This window comes from Leishmania major, chromosome 36 (genome assembly GCF_000002725.2).
Source record: "Leishmania major strain Friedlin complete genome, chromosome 36".
NCBI lineage: Eukaryota > Euglenozoa > Kinetoplastea > Trypanosomatida > Trypanosomatidae > Leishmania > Leishmania major.
The window spans coordinates 1,728,038-1,740,000 of NC_007287.2; the positions used below are offsets into that span (position 1 = coordinate 1,728,038).

At 57.9% G+C, this 11,963-nt stretch overlaps 5 protein-coding genes across 5 annotated transcripts in view; all 5 read left to right on the forward strand.

The window, feature by feature from the left end:
* Window positions 1-1,390: 1,390 nt before the first annotated feature.
* On the forward strand, window positions 1,391-2,218 carry LMJF_36_4470 (putative chaperone protein DNAj; the record flags this gene model as incomplete). Its single annotated transcript, XM_001686979.1, has 1 exon — window positions 1,391-2,218. The coding sequence occupies one exon, from the start codon at window positions 1,391-1,393 to the stop codon at window positions 2,216-2,218; it is 828 nt and encodes a 275-aa protein (XP_001687031.1).
* Window positions 2,219-4,032: 1,814 nt separating this feature from the next.
* On the forward strand, window positions 4,033-6,381 carry AAT14 (putative amino acid transporter; the record flags this gene model as incomplete). Its single annotated transcript, XM_001686980.1, has 1 exon — window positions 4,033-6,381. The coding sequence occupies one exon, from the start codon at window positions 4,033-4,035 to the stop codon at window positions 6,379-6,381; it is 2,349 nt and encodes a 782-aa protein (XP_001687032.1).
* Window positions 6,382-7,578: 1,197 nt separating this feature from the next.
* LMJF_36_4490 (conserved hypothetical protein) lies at window positions 7,579-9,123 on the forward strand (the record flags this gene model as incomplete). Its single annotated transcript, XM_001686981.1, has 1 exon — window positions 7,579-9,123. The coding sequence occupies one exon, from the start codon at window positions 7,579-7,581 to the stop codon at window positions 9,121-9,123; it is 1,545 nt and encodes a 514-aa protein (XP_001687033.1).
* Window positions 9,124-10,176: 1,053 nt separating this feature from the next.
* Window positions 10,177-10,980, forward strand: LMJF_36_4500 (conserved hypothetical protein; the record flags this gene model as incomplete). The annotated part of the gene is made up of 1 exon (XM_001686982.1): window positions 10,177-10,980. The coding sequence occupies one exon, from the start codon at window positions 10,177-10,179 to the stop codon at window positions 10,978-10,980; it is 804 nt and encodes a 267-aa protein (XP_001687034.1).
* A 960-nt stretch (window positions 10,981-11,940) lies between these two features.
* RPL18 (putative 60S ribosomal protein L18) overlaps window positions 11,941-11,963 on the forward strand; it is a gene marked incomplete at both ends in the record, with an annotated part of 597 nt that continues 574 nt past the window's right edge. The window contains one exon of the mRNA XM_001686983.1: window positions 11,941-11,963. This exon is cut by the window's right edge and continues 574 nt beyond it. Within this exon, the coding sequence (XP_001687035.1) occupies window positions 11,941-11,963 (23 nt within the window).

An 11,963-nucleotide genomic window follows, 5' to 3' on the forward strand; every position in this document is an offset into this window, starting at 1 on the left:
TCTTGGTGGCCCTTCTCTCGCTCTCTGTGCTCTGTGTACAGCACCGGCCCCCTCTTTCCCTAAACGAGGCAGAGACGCTGATACGCGTGCGTGCACAAGCAGCAAAGAGAGCGCGCAGGTAGAAGCGGCTACAGAAGTGAGGGTGTATGTGTGCGCACACACCAGAGGTCGGAGAAACATCACGAATCCATACGGCAGGCATGCCCGTGGACGAAGACGCGTGCAAGTCCCGCCATGCGTTTTGCTCGCTGTTCGCGTTGTTGTTGTTTTAGTGTAGCTTAGCGGACGAAAACAAAATCGAAGCACTCTCGTTGGCGCGGTGATGCGTGTCAGTGAACAGGATGCCGACGTTCCAGCGTGTGTGCATGTTTCTGTAAAACATGTGAGTTGGTGGAGGAGGAACGCATGAGGGAAGGGGATGGTGGTGGCGGTGGACCAGAGCCAGCGACAAGTGCTAGCCTTGAGGTGACCGTAGCGATGCCAAAGAGGCACGCGGGGCTTCGGATGTGTCCTGAGGCGTTTCTTGTGGTTGTGCGAATCTGTATTCGGTGGCGTAGTGGTGCCTGTTTCCCTGCGTTCCGTTGCACACGCACACCCACACATACGCCCCCTTCTCCCCTCTCTCTATCACGACGCGCTGAACCCCAGAAATGACGACGGCGTAGGAAAGGAAGAGCTCTTCTTCGATTAAAAACAAACAGCAAATATTGACACGACAGCGTACTAGTCATGCGGATCATTGATACGGGGAAGTAGACTCGCCCATCGTAAGAGAAAGTCAGAGCCTCCGCAGCTCTCGAAGTGTTCGCTGACGACTGCCGGTCGAGGATGGATAGCGTTGCACGATCTGTCTATTAGGGCCAAATCTTACGCTGCGTCTCTGATCATCGCCGCCTGCATTTCCGACGCGTGCCACTCCGTCCAAACGGTGGGGTGGTGGTGGTGGTGATGGAGCCAGCTTCCGGGCCACCATGTCGTGGCCTATCGGTGAGAACTCCACTCTTCGTCTCATCTTACCAATCGAGCATCCTACAGTGAGGCTTGACCTGGTTCTTTGGTAGTTGTTTTGTTTGCACACTCCCCCACGTCAAGGAAAGCCTCACACGGCCCAAGATCACGCCTCTGCCACAGCTGAAGGAGGCGGTCCTGACAGACAGGAGAGCGACTAGACTTTTGCATTGACGGGAGGGGGAGTCTCCCTGTTCCGCTGTTCTTTTCCAAGTTTCGTGCCATTCTCTTTTTCTTGGCTCCCGGTGAGCAGCGGTGATTGAGCGCTGGCGCGCATCAGCCGTCCGCGCGGAGAACCGCTCAAGAAGCAACCGGCTTTGTATGCCTCTTTAGCACTGCGTACTGCTGGCATACACCTCCTGCAAATCTCTCGCGCGTGACAATGGGCGCTGTCAAGTTTCAGCTTTACAAGACACTTGGTGTCCCCATGAAAAGCTCTATCAAGGATATCACGCGGGCATATCGACATCTCGCACTCAAGTACCACCCAGACCGCAACCCAGAGGGCGTGGAAAAGTTCAAGAGTATCTCGAACGCCTATGCCGTGCTGTCTGACCCTGAGCGACGCGCGGCGTACGACCTGACAGGTTTTCTCTCGGATTCCGCAGACTCATCGCACGCCATGTCCGATGAGGCGGCTCGCCAGCAGCGCTCTGCGGAGCTAGCGGATCAGGTGCGCACCTTCTTTGCCACCTACGCTGGATCTGCAGAGGAGCGGTTGGACGTGGTGCGCGGCTACGAAAAGTGCAGGGGCGACTTCAAAAAGATGGTGCGAGAGTATCTTCTCTTCGACAACGGCGTCGAGGCGGAGGTGCAGCGGTTGCATCGTCTTGTGTCGACGCTGATCGAGTTGGGGAATCTGTCGCCGACGCCGGCGTGGAAGTCAACGAGCACCCCGGAGGCTCTCCTCAGGCTGGAAAAAGCCATGCACCGTGAGCGTCAGGAGGCGGAGAACGTGTTGAAGGATATGGCTGGCAGCGGTACCGGTGCAGCAGGCGCCGCCGACGGCGACCTTAGCAGCCTGCAAGTTATGATTCGGCAGCGTCAGCAGTCTTCATACGAGTCGATGCTGAACCACCTCGAGAGCAAGTACGTGACGAAGAAGAGCAACGCGCGAGAGTCGAGCAAGCGCACACGTGAGGCCGCACCGACCGCTCGCAAGGACGAATGTGCTTCCAAAAAGCACCGGAAAGCCTCTCATCACCGGTAAGAGTGGCACATGCGCGGAAGAGGCGAGTGCTTCCGGCATTCGTCCTGGTAATGTGGGTAGAATCCCTCTCTCGACAGCTGTAATCTTCTGTTTCTTGTGTTATTGTGGACGGTATCGCTCATGGCTGAACGCGTGTGATCTTTCACCACATCTTCTGACGCAACCACCGAAGTTTCCTGCGTGGCTTCGTGGACAACCCATCACGGTCCTCTGAGCCGGGGCGGCGGGAACATCATCGACACGACCTCGCACTGGCTTCGGACCTCCCTACCCCGATTTCTGTTTTCGCGCTGGTTGTTGTTGCTGCCTTCTCCTTGTTTCAGACATGGAGAACGCAAAAGACAAACGAAAGAGGGATCGGATTCGCCTGGCCGGCACCGTCGATCTCCTTGTAGACAGCGAGCCGTCAGCGATCGTTTGCCGAACATCGCAAAAGGGGGCCGACGCGTTAAACCCCCGGCTGTAAGAAGGAGGCCGTTTTTCTGCGTTGGCGTTGCAGCAGCTGGGCGGATCGCGCGTTGGTGGGGTGGGAGAAGCTGATCACCCCGGAGTCGTATCCCCACCCCCTCCCTTTCTTTCACTGCCGCCATCAACCTCCTCCCTTCACTTCCGCATCCCCGCATGCCGGCGACGCCGCTTTTGCCTTTCTATGACCCATGTGTTCTGCCTATCGCATGTGGATGCGTCGCGACTTGATCACCGTTACGCTGGTGCTGCACACTTCAATTCTGAGACTCTTTTCTTTCTCTGCGCGTATTGCTGTCTCTCCCTCTCCGCGGGCGTACCCGTCTGCGCAAGGAGCTCATTCTCCTCCACACACACACACACACACACACTTTGCCTAGCTCCGTTATCCCAAGACCTCACTTGCTTCTTGTGTGTAACTCTAGGCTGGGCGGACATTGTCTGGCCGATTTTCTAGTGAACGATCCCGTAGGCAGCGCTAGCATCTCCTCTTTTCAGACGCCTCTTGGGTTCTGGCGTTCATCACGTTTCTAGGCAAGGCCCACTGTTTGTGAGCAAAGAGAGAGCAGGTTTGGTGCACGCAGCCTGGCGTACGCGGAAGTCGACTTTTTCTTTGCTTGCCGTTTACGAGTGTGTCGTGCTGGTAAAGTCCGTGGTTTGTTTTTGTGCGAGCAGGCGCGCAAGATCGTGAGGTTTCGCCGGCCTACACGCATCTGCTGCTTGCTCGCGCGTCTGAGCAAAGACGATCAAGACAACGCAACAACATACGAAAGCTCGAGGGAAAGAAAACAACAACCACAAAAAAAGCACCGAGGACACCCAAAACACAGACGTTGTATCGGTGCTCGTTTCTGACACGGACTCTCGCACGCGCAGCCATTCTTTTCATGCGCATACACGCAGCACAACGACACTCGTGGACGTGTACACCTCTCTCTTCAGGATTTTGTTTGTCGTTGTTTGCTGTATGTTTGCCTTTTTTAATCGCATACAGGAACGAAGCTGAGGCCCACCTCGCCCCCGCCACTTTCTGCACGTGCGCGTGTGCGTTTTTTGCTGGTGTTGTGTGACCCTGTTCTATTTCTCCGTGTATATATATATATATGTAGAACTGTTTACACGTATGTGGACTGCCGCGTATGTGTTTTTGCGTTACTGCTCTTTCCCTTGACGGTTCTTCAGGGCAACGACGCCTCCCTCCCTCCCTCCCCGGCTCGCACGAGCTCATCGGCTCTTATCGCACTTCTTCGCTTTGCTTCCACCTCCTCGATTAGGAGCGTTTACATATCTATTGATATATTCTCGTGTTGGCTGCATACTGGAGGTCGTACACCGAGACTAGAACACTCATGCAATCTCTTGCAACCCGCAGCTCGCTGCTTGTGCACGACGTTCGTGCGTCGCAGCGGCAGTCTTTCGCTGGTCGTATCAGCCACCGCGTCGCCTCCAGGCTCTCGCTCGCCGGTCCTCCTGTGGAGGCGCGCACCGGGACTGTGGCAGGCACCATCATCAACACCCTCTGCAGCGTGATCGGCGCCGGGGTGCTGTCGCTGCCACTGGCACTCTACTTTTCTTCCGTTATAGTTGGGCTGGTTGTCCTCCTCTTGTTCTCATCCTTTGCGGCCTTCAGCGTGTACTGCCTTGTCGTGGGCTGCGACGCTACCGGGCGCTACTCCATCACCGAGGTGATTGCCTTTGCCCTCTACCCACCGCAGCTGTGGGAGGAGTATCTGCGCAAGCAAGGGGCCGCCAAGGAGACGGCACGAGAAGAAGAGCAGCATGCAGCACGGCCGCAGCACATGCCAGCACCCGCTCCGTCTGGGGTGCGCAGCAGTAGCCGCAACAGCGAAAGCGCCGTGGCGACTCCGCCGCCAACCGAAGCGGCGCCAACAAGTGCGGATGCGAGGCTGCACAGTGGTCGGGGGGAGGGCGTGGCGAGCGGCGAGGAAGGAAGCGAGGACACCCTTCCGTATCTTCGCCGCCACGGCAGCCATCGATACGACCGCCGACGAGACGACGGCCAGTCATGCGCAGAAGCTGCACGAACGAAGGGATGTACAACGCGCGATCCAGACGCCTTTTTCCTCGTCCCTTCGACGAGCACCTACGCTCGACTGCGCGACGCGTACGCGCGAGAAGAGTGGCGCCGGCGTCGTTACCGCCGTATCATTACGGCACTTATGGAGCTCATCCTCTTCTGCAGCAACTACGGCGCCCTCGTGATTTACTCCAAGGTGATCGCCGATTCCATGCCGCCCGTTGTTTCGTACGTCACGCACACGGACGGCTTTCTAGTGTCCAAATACTTCTGGCTCATTACTGGCGGCGCAGTGTTTTTTGTGCTGAGCTGCTCACGTAACATGGAGGAGCTGAAGTGGTCCTCGCTGCTCGGCTTCCTGACAATTTTATACATTGTTGTCCTTATTCTTTACCGCTACCACACACAGAAGCGGTACGACTATCCGCACGTCGACCCGCGCAGGCATGGCAAGGTGCACTGGCTCCGCTTCTCAGTAGGTGTGCTGCAGACAATCTCGACGTTCGGGTTGGCGCTCAGCTACCACTACAATGTGCCGTACTTCTACAAGGAACTGCAGGACCGCCGACCGTACCGCATGATGCAGTCCCTCGCGGTTGCTTTTCCCATCGTTGTCGTCTGCTATGCTGTCACCGGTGTCGTCGGCTACGTGACCTTCGGCAACGAGGTGGCGGCACCAAAGGTGGGCGGCAACATCGTCTTGAACTACCCAAAGAATGACCTCTTAATGAACATTGGTCGTCTCGGCCTCTTTGTTCACTTTGCGTGCGTATTCCCTGTTCTGTCAATCTGCACGCGTCGCGGCTTGCATCGGCTAACGATGATTGCCCTGACCTGGGCAGACCAGTCAGCTCTGATGATGGAGGCTGCGAGGGCGTCGGGAGCGCAGCTGACAGAGGCTGAGCGAGGAGCAGAAGCGAGCACAGCAACTGCGGTCCTCACGAACGGCGCCGGCATAGAAGACGGGGCTCACGTATGTGGTCACATCCCTGGCGAGACGTCTCCTCTGCTGCAGAGACGCGGCGGCCCCACGCCCGGGTACGAGGTATTTGCGAACAGCTCGCCACCCCATCTCGCCATTCTCGGCCAGCAATACAACGCCGAATCACCGGTATCTGGGCGTAGGACTTCAGATGCAGCTGACAGGCCGCGGGATACTTTGAGCGCAGACGCCAGTGGGACAGAACAGGTGTGCGGCTCGCAGCCCGGGTCGGAGCAGGTGAGCACCGTCGACGTGGATCGCGACGTCGGCTCACCTGATCAGACGACGATGCTTGCCATTGTGATAGAGGCTGCCTTCCTAGTGATCACATCGGTGCTGATTGCTGGGACCGTGTCGGGCATCGACTTTGTGATACACCTGATCGGAACGCTGTTCAGTATTTTTATCGTGATGGTTGCGCCTGGGATAGTGGGGTGGTGCGTATTCTCACCAAGTGGCCCTTTTGGCTCTGCGTCCGCTGCCGTGGCCGCGTACAGCGGCGGCGACAGAGAGCTCTCTGGCGCCCCTGTAAGCGGTTTATCCTCGCGTTTTCGACTGATTCGAGTGAAACAGCTGATGTGCCTCCTTAACGCGGTACTGGGGGTGTGCGTGACGGGCGTCGGCATTGCGACGCTCGTGTACGAGACATTCTGGGGAAAGCCGATACCAGCTCTGTGAGGCTGAGCCGCTCGTCGGTGGACATGGGACGGGGCTTGCGTGTTTTTTTTTCTCTGGGGGAGGGATGGGGGTGCACAGCAAAAACGAAGGGCAAGCGCAGACGCGTGGGCAGAAACACATACGACAGAGGCCCTTGCGCTCTGTTTGGGGGAGGCGGGGGCGTACGGGTATCCCTACGCTGCCGCCTCCCTTACAGCGTGACGGCTCGGCGGACGTGGTGCTCTCTGTTTTCGCTGCGTCCCCTCGTCTGCCGTCCTCGGCAGAGTGCTAGGGCGCGTGTTCGTGTGTCTGTGTCTGTGCGCTGTCGGGCCGCCTGCGTGTCTCTCTCTATGTGTGCGTGCAGACTTACCTGCGGGCGTTTGTGTGTGCTTTCCTCTTTGCGGCGTGCTAGCGAGCTCTCTGCTTTTTCCATGATGTCACCTTCTGTATTCCTTTTCCTTCATCGGGAGACGGAGGGGTTCTAGTTTCCATTACGAGCAATGCCAGTGCGAGCGGTGCAAGAGGAGCTTCCGCTCCTCACTCGAAGGCCTGTGGCACAAAAAGGAAGTCTATGCAGCAACGCCCAGGCCAGATGTCGTCCTCTTCCTTTTTTTTTGTTCGGAGATGCATGTGAGAGGTGGGCGAAACCCACACCCATGCATGCATTATCTTGCGACTGTGCGCGTGCGGCTGCGCCATCCGGTGTGCCTTGCTCGCTTGCCAAGCGAGGTCGCTCCGACCACGAAACGACCGAATATCTTTGGCACAGGCAAATACGTGAACGCATCGGACGCGATCTGTCCTTGCCTCTTGACCCCTTTTGATGCTCGACCCTCCACCCGTGCCCCCTCGCGAGCATGGAGACTTTGGGGCTTTGCGCGGGCATGACACACGGACACGCACACACACACACACACGTATGTCCCACTCAACCTGGTGCGTGCATCCACACATGCGCGGCAGAGAGACAGTCTTCCCGTTCCATGGGCATATGCGCTCTGTTCCCCACACACTGATATGCCCTTGTTGGCTCCTCTGGTCTTTGCCTGCCTTGTTGAGGAGTGGCGTGTCTGAGCCCCCCCCCCCCAAACGCAACGCGACCTTATCGAGGACGAACGAAAGAACGAAAAGGGGGGCTCACTTCGCTTTCCCTACCTTGTCATACACGACCGCATTTGACCCGCTCACACCATCAGGAGGCGCTGCGTTTTCACCATCATGACGATTCTTCTGACGTGCTCCTCTGAGCAGAGGGTGGCGCCGCTGTCACTTGCTTGCATGCGATGCAGGATGGCTGCGCTTCGCCGCGCCGCTCCTCAACCCAATGCGCTCTTTTTGGGCGCCCCTCTTTTTCGGCCGACGTCGTCGCTGATGATGAGTGTGCGTTGCCGTTCTGACTCTGGTTTTGCGAAGAGCCGCCCTGTAAAGTACGTGTCAACGGAGGCGCCGGAACTGCGGTGTGGTAGCTCGAGCGCGGAGGCGGGGTCTTACGAGACAGTCAACGACGCTCTCTCGGCAGACTACGTTGGAGGGCTGAGTAACGTCACCGCGGAGAAGTTCCGCGGCATGCAGCCGGTCGGCACGTGGGAACGAGGCGATGGCGACGGAGAGAGCGACAAGAGCGTGAACAGCTCCGCGGAGTTCATGGAGGTGGACTTCACCTCCGATGAGAAGCTGCGCAAGCTCGAGAAGCTCTACCGCGGCGCACACCAGGGCGACAAGATTCTGTCCACTCGTGAGCGCCAGCTCTTTTCCCGCATGATCTACGAAAAATTCTATAAGGTCGGGGTTCAGAGCGTCGTTGATCCCGCGATTTTGTACCAGGCGTCGCTTGAGGTGCATTGGGTGGAGGAATGGGCTGCTGGCCGCGCGCGCGCGGAGCGCTGGTCGGAGGACGAAGCGCGACGGCAGGTGAAGCGGTCGCTCCTCGAGCGCGTCGACCTCCACAAGCCGCTCTCATACATTATCGGCTCGCAACCGTTCTTCGGGTGCGATATCCACTGCGAGGCGCCGCTTCTGTGCCCTCGGCCCGAGACGGAGATGTGGACGCACTGGATGGTGTACAGGCACCTGGCACGCGCGGAGCGCAGCACCCCCGCCACCGGCTTCTCCCCCGCTGTGTCGCCGATCAGAATTCTCGACGTTTGCTGCGGCACGGGCTGCATCGGGGTGGCGCTGGCGAAGCACCTGCCAAGCGCCGTCGTCACTGCCCTCGACATTCTCCCAGAGGCAGTGCGGGTATCCAGAGAGAACGCGATGCGCAACGGGATTTCACCTGAGCGGTACTCGGCAAGGGAGAGCGACATGTTCGGCTGCTTCCTCGAGGGGCGGGTGTCCGGGCCACCGGGCAAAAGTGCCAACCTGAGCGAGGACCGCCCGCTTGGCACCGTGAAGGACGCGTATGCTGGCACCTATGACGTAATCGTGTCCAACCCACCGTACGTGCTACCGCAGCAGTACGTCGATCTCCCTTGCACCATCACTCATTGGGAGTCCAAGACGGCCCTCGTCGGTGATGACTACCGCGAATCTCGGCAGTACTTGTACTTCAAGGAGCTCTGTGTGCATGGGGCCAAACTGTTGAAACCGCGCGCTCGGCGCAACGATATGCTTCGTGATGCGCCAAACATTGCGATCGAGGTCGGCCTGCAGGCGCACATGGTGGCGGACCTGATGGACGAGAGCAAACTCTGGCGAGATGTCGAAGTTCATTTAGATTATGCCCAGCAGGAGCGCTGGATTACGGCGAACTCGGTACACTGAGAAGAGCGCACAGCTCATTGCCGTCGCCTGTGTGAGCGGGTTCTCTGGGATGAGCTCCGGCAGATAGCAGAGGACTCCTTTGCACTGACGTGTGTTTGTTTACTTCGACTTCTCAGTCATCGCCGCCTGTGGCGAAGAGACTGGGAAGCGAAGCACGAAAACGCATGTACGTCTCCTCGCCGTTGTGGTATACAAGGAGGCAGATGAAAACAACAACACACACACAAAGGAAAACTGCTACTAAAAGAAAACACGACGGCTAGCCGCATTTTTTTTTTCGGGGCGCTCGTTGGCTGAGTGGTGGGTTCGGTGCACTTGCGTCATGCGTGTGTGCTCCCTCCTCCTCCTCTTCCTCTTCCTCTTTCTCTTTCTCTTCTCCCCCCCCCTAGCATGGGCGACTGGTGTCTTCGTTGATGGGTTCATCTTCAGTGGGAGGCCTCTTTGATCATTCCCTCTCCTCTACTGGCCTTTTGTACAACCCGTTCATACCCTTCCCGCGGCGATCACATACGGTACGCCCCGCAGAGCCCAAAGCGAGATTCGCTCAAGCAGCAGCGCTGTGGTTGTTGTTCGTATTCTCACATTGAGACGGGCGCGCGTCGCTTGCCGTTTGCACAAGCGTGTCGGCGATTCTCTCTCTGCCCCTCTCCTGTTCGTCTTTTTGCTTTTTGGGCACCTCTTGCCTCTCGCTTCTCTCTGTCACGTCTTGACAGAGTCGCTCAGGCCCCCAGCGATCCGGCCAGAAGAAGCACACCCTCTACACCCCAACAGAGGCGTACCCATACACGTACCCAGCATCAATCACACAGCATTAGATCAACGTCAGTGCCCGCCTCTTTCTCTCACTCCGGCGTTCCAGAGTCGCATCGAGAAGTCTTTGTTTTTCTTTACAAGTCTGTCGGATTTCGCTTCTCACCGCGCAAGCTCAGGAGTATCGCCTTTGCGGTGCGAGCATCCCCATCTTCGGGTTGTCGCCTTCTCGCACTGGGCCGCCTGCTCTATCCCGTTTTCCCCCCCCTCTTCACTTCCGGCGGCAACGCCAGAAAAACAGCCATGGTGCTTCTCGAGTGCAAGCGGCTTCCAAAGGAGGAGTACAGCAGGGACTATGACGCCTTCATCGCAAGCGTGCCAGCCACCACGAACATCGGAGAAGCCACCGACGCCATCCAGAAGATGCAAAACACACGCGTCCGGCTCACGTGGATGATGGCGGCCGCGAAGCAGATGATCAAGGATTGCATGGTGGACGCGGAGCAGCAGCATTACCTCACCGGGCCAATCGGTGACACGGAGCGTTACCTTTCACTAGAACGCACAGAACGGCGTCAGTTGTGCGTACAGAGCGAGCTGGACGCTCTCGTGGAGGCGTTCAAGGGGGGTGCTATGATTCTGTTCCCAGCCGAGTGCAGCGGCAGCGATGCCTGCCAGCGCCTGGCTGCTATTCTCGACAGCGATACAGCGTCGGATGTAGAGAAGTCAAAGGCGCACCGCATTCTCAGCATGATTGACGACGGGGCGACAAACGAAAACACCTTGTCTGGTCGGGCGGTGATGTGGTGGAGTGCCAAGCCGCTCGCGCGCGACTCCGACTTTGTGAAGTATATTGGAAAGAACGACAAGACGAAGATTACAGTGAAGCTGGCCGCCGAGGGTAGCGTGGCACCGCCTCGTGAGCCGGCAGTCGATGTCAAAGCCCAGGCAGAGCTCATGCAGCACTTTTACCGAAAGCAGGAGGAGATGAAGAAGCTGGTGGAGGACGAGGACATTTCCTTTGGCAACAGTGCTTGGGCGAACCCTCACGGTCTGAAGAATCAGCTGCAGGGCCTCGACTCCATCCACTACAAGGGTGCTTTCTAGAGGTACTTCTTTACTGCCCTTGCGTGCGGAAGCCTTTCAAACAACCATATCAGCTCGGCTTTGGCGGTGCGAGTCGATGCGTGTGCGTTTCTGTGCGACTTCGGCTGCATCACGAGGGTCACCTACATGCCTTGTCCCCCCTCCTCTCCTTTTTTGTACATATTTGGTGCGTGTCTTGTGGCGCGAGACAGCTTTCGGTTGCGCTATGGCGCCACCCGCCGTCATTTCTTCTCCGCCACTCTCCCTTTCTATCTAACTCAGGAGACCCCTCCTCTCCGACATTTGCTCTTCGCACCTCGTGGATGTGTGGCGTCGATAGACGTGGGCGGTGCCGGCAACATGATTCACTAAACAAACCGCTGCGCTGGCCTTTCCAGGACCACTCCTTCCCATTTTGTTTGCCTTTTGGGTGGCTCCTGATCGACCGCTGAGCAACTCCTCTCTCCTCGATGGTAGCCGGGCCGTCGCTCTGCCTCTCGCGCTACAGCAGAGGGATCATCGTGGCTGGTACTCATCAACGCACGCGAAAGAACAAGATGCTTGGGCTTTGCATGAGGAGATGTGGCTGACATTGTGTAGGCTCACTGGCGCACACCTGTTTTCCATGCAGGAGACTGCTAGTCACGTGTAGTGGTGGTGGTGGCGGGAGGCTAACCAGTCCAGAGTCGGCCGCAGAAGACGCAGCCTAGTCTGCGACGGATCGCTCCCTCTCTCTGTGTAGTAGCTACTTCTTTCTCCCGCATTCACGTACGCCATGTCTCTCTCTCTCTCTCTTCTCTTGACGTACCTTTTTGTTCTGCTTTCGGTGCCCGACGCTCCGTTGCTGCTCGCCACGCACTGGCCACATCTCTTGCGCATCATCTGCTGACACCGACCCCTCCCCCGCTCTTCTCCCGACCTCGTACTACGGCGACACTCCAGGAGAGTAAGCGTACCCGTTGTATACCTTTCGTGGCAATCATGGGCGTGGATCTGACCGGCAT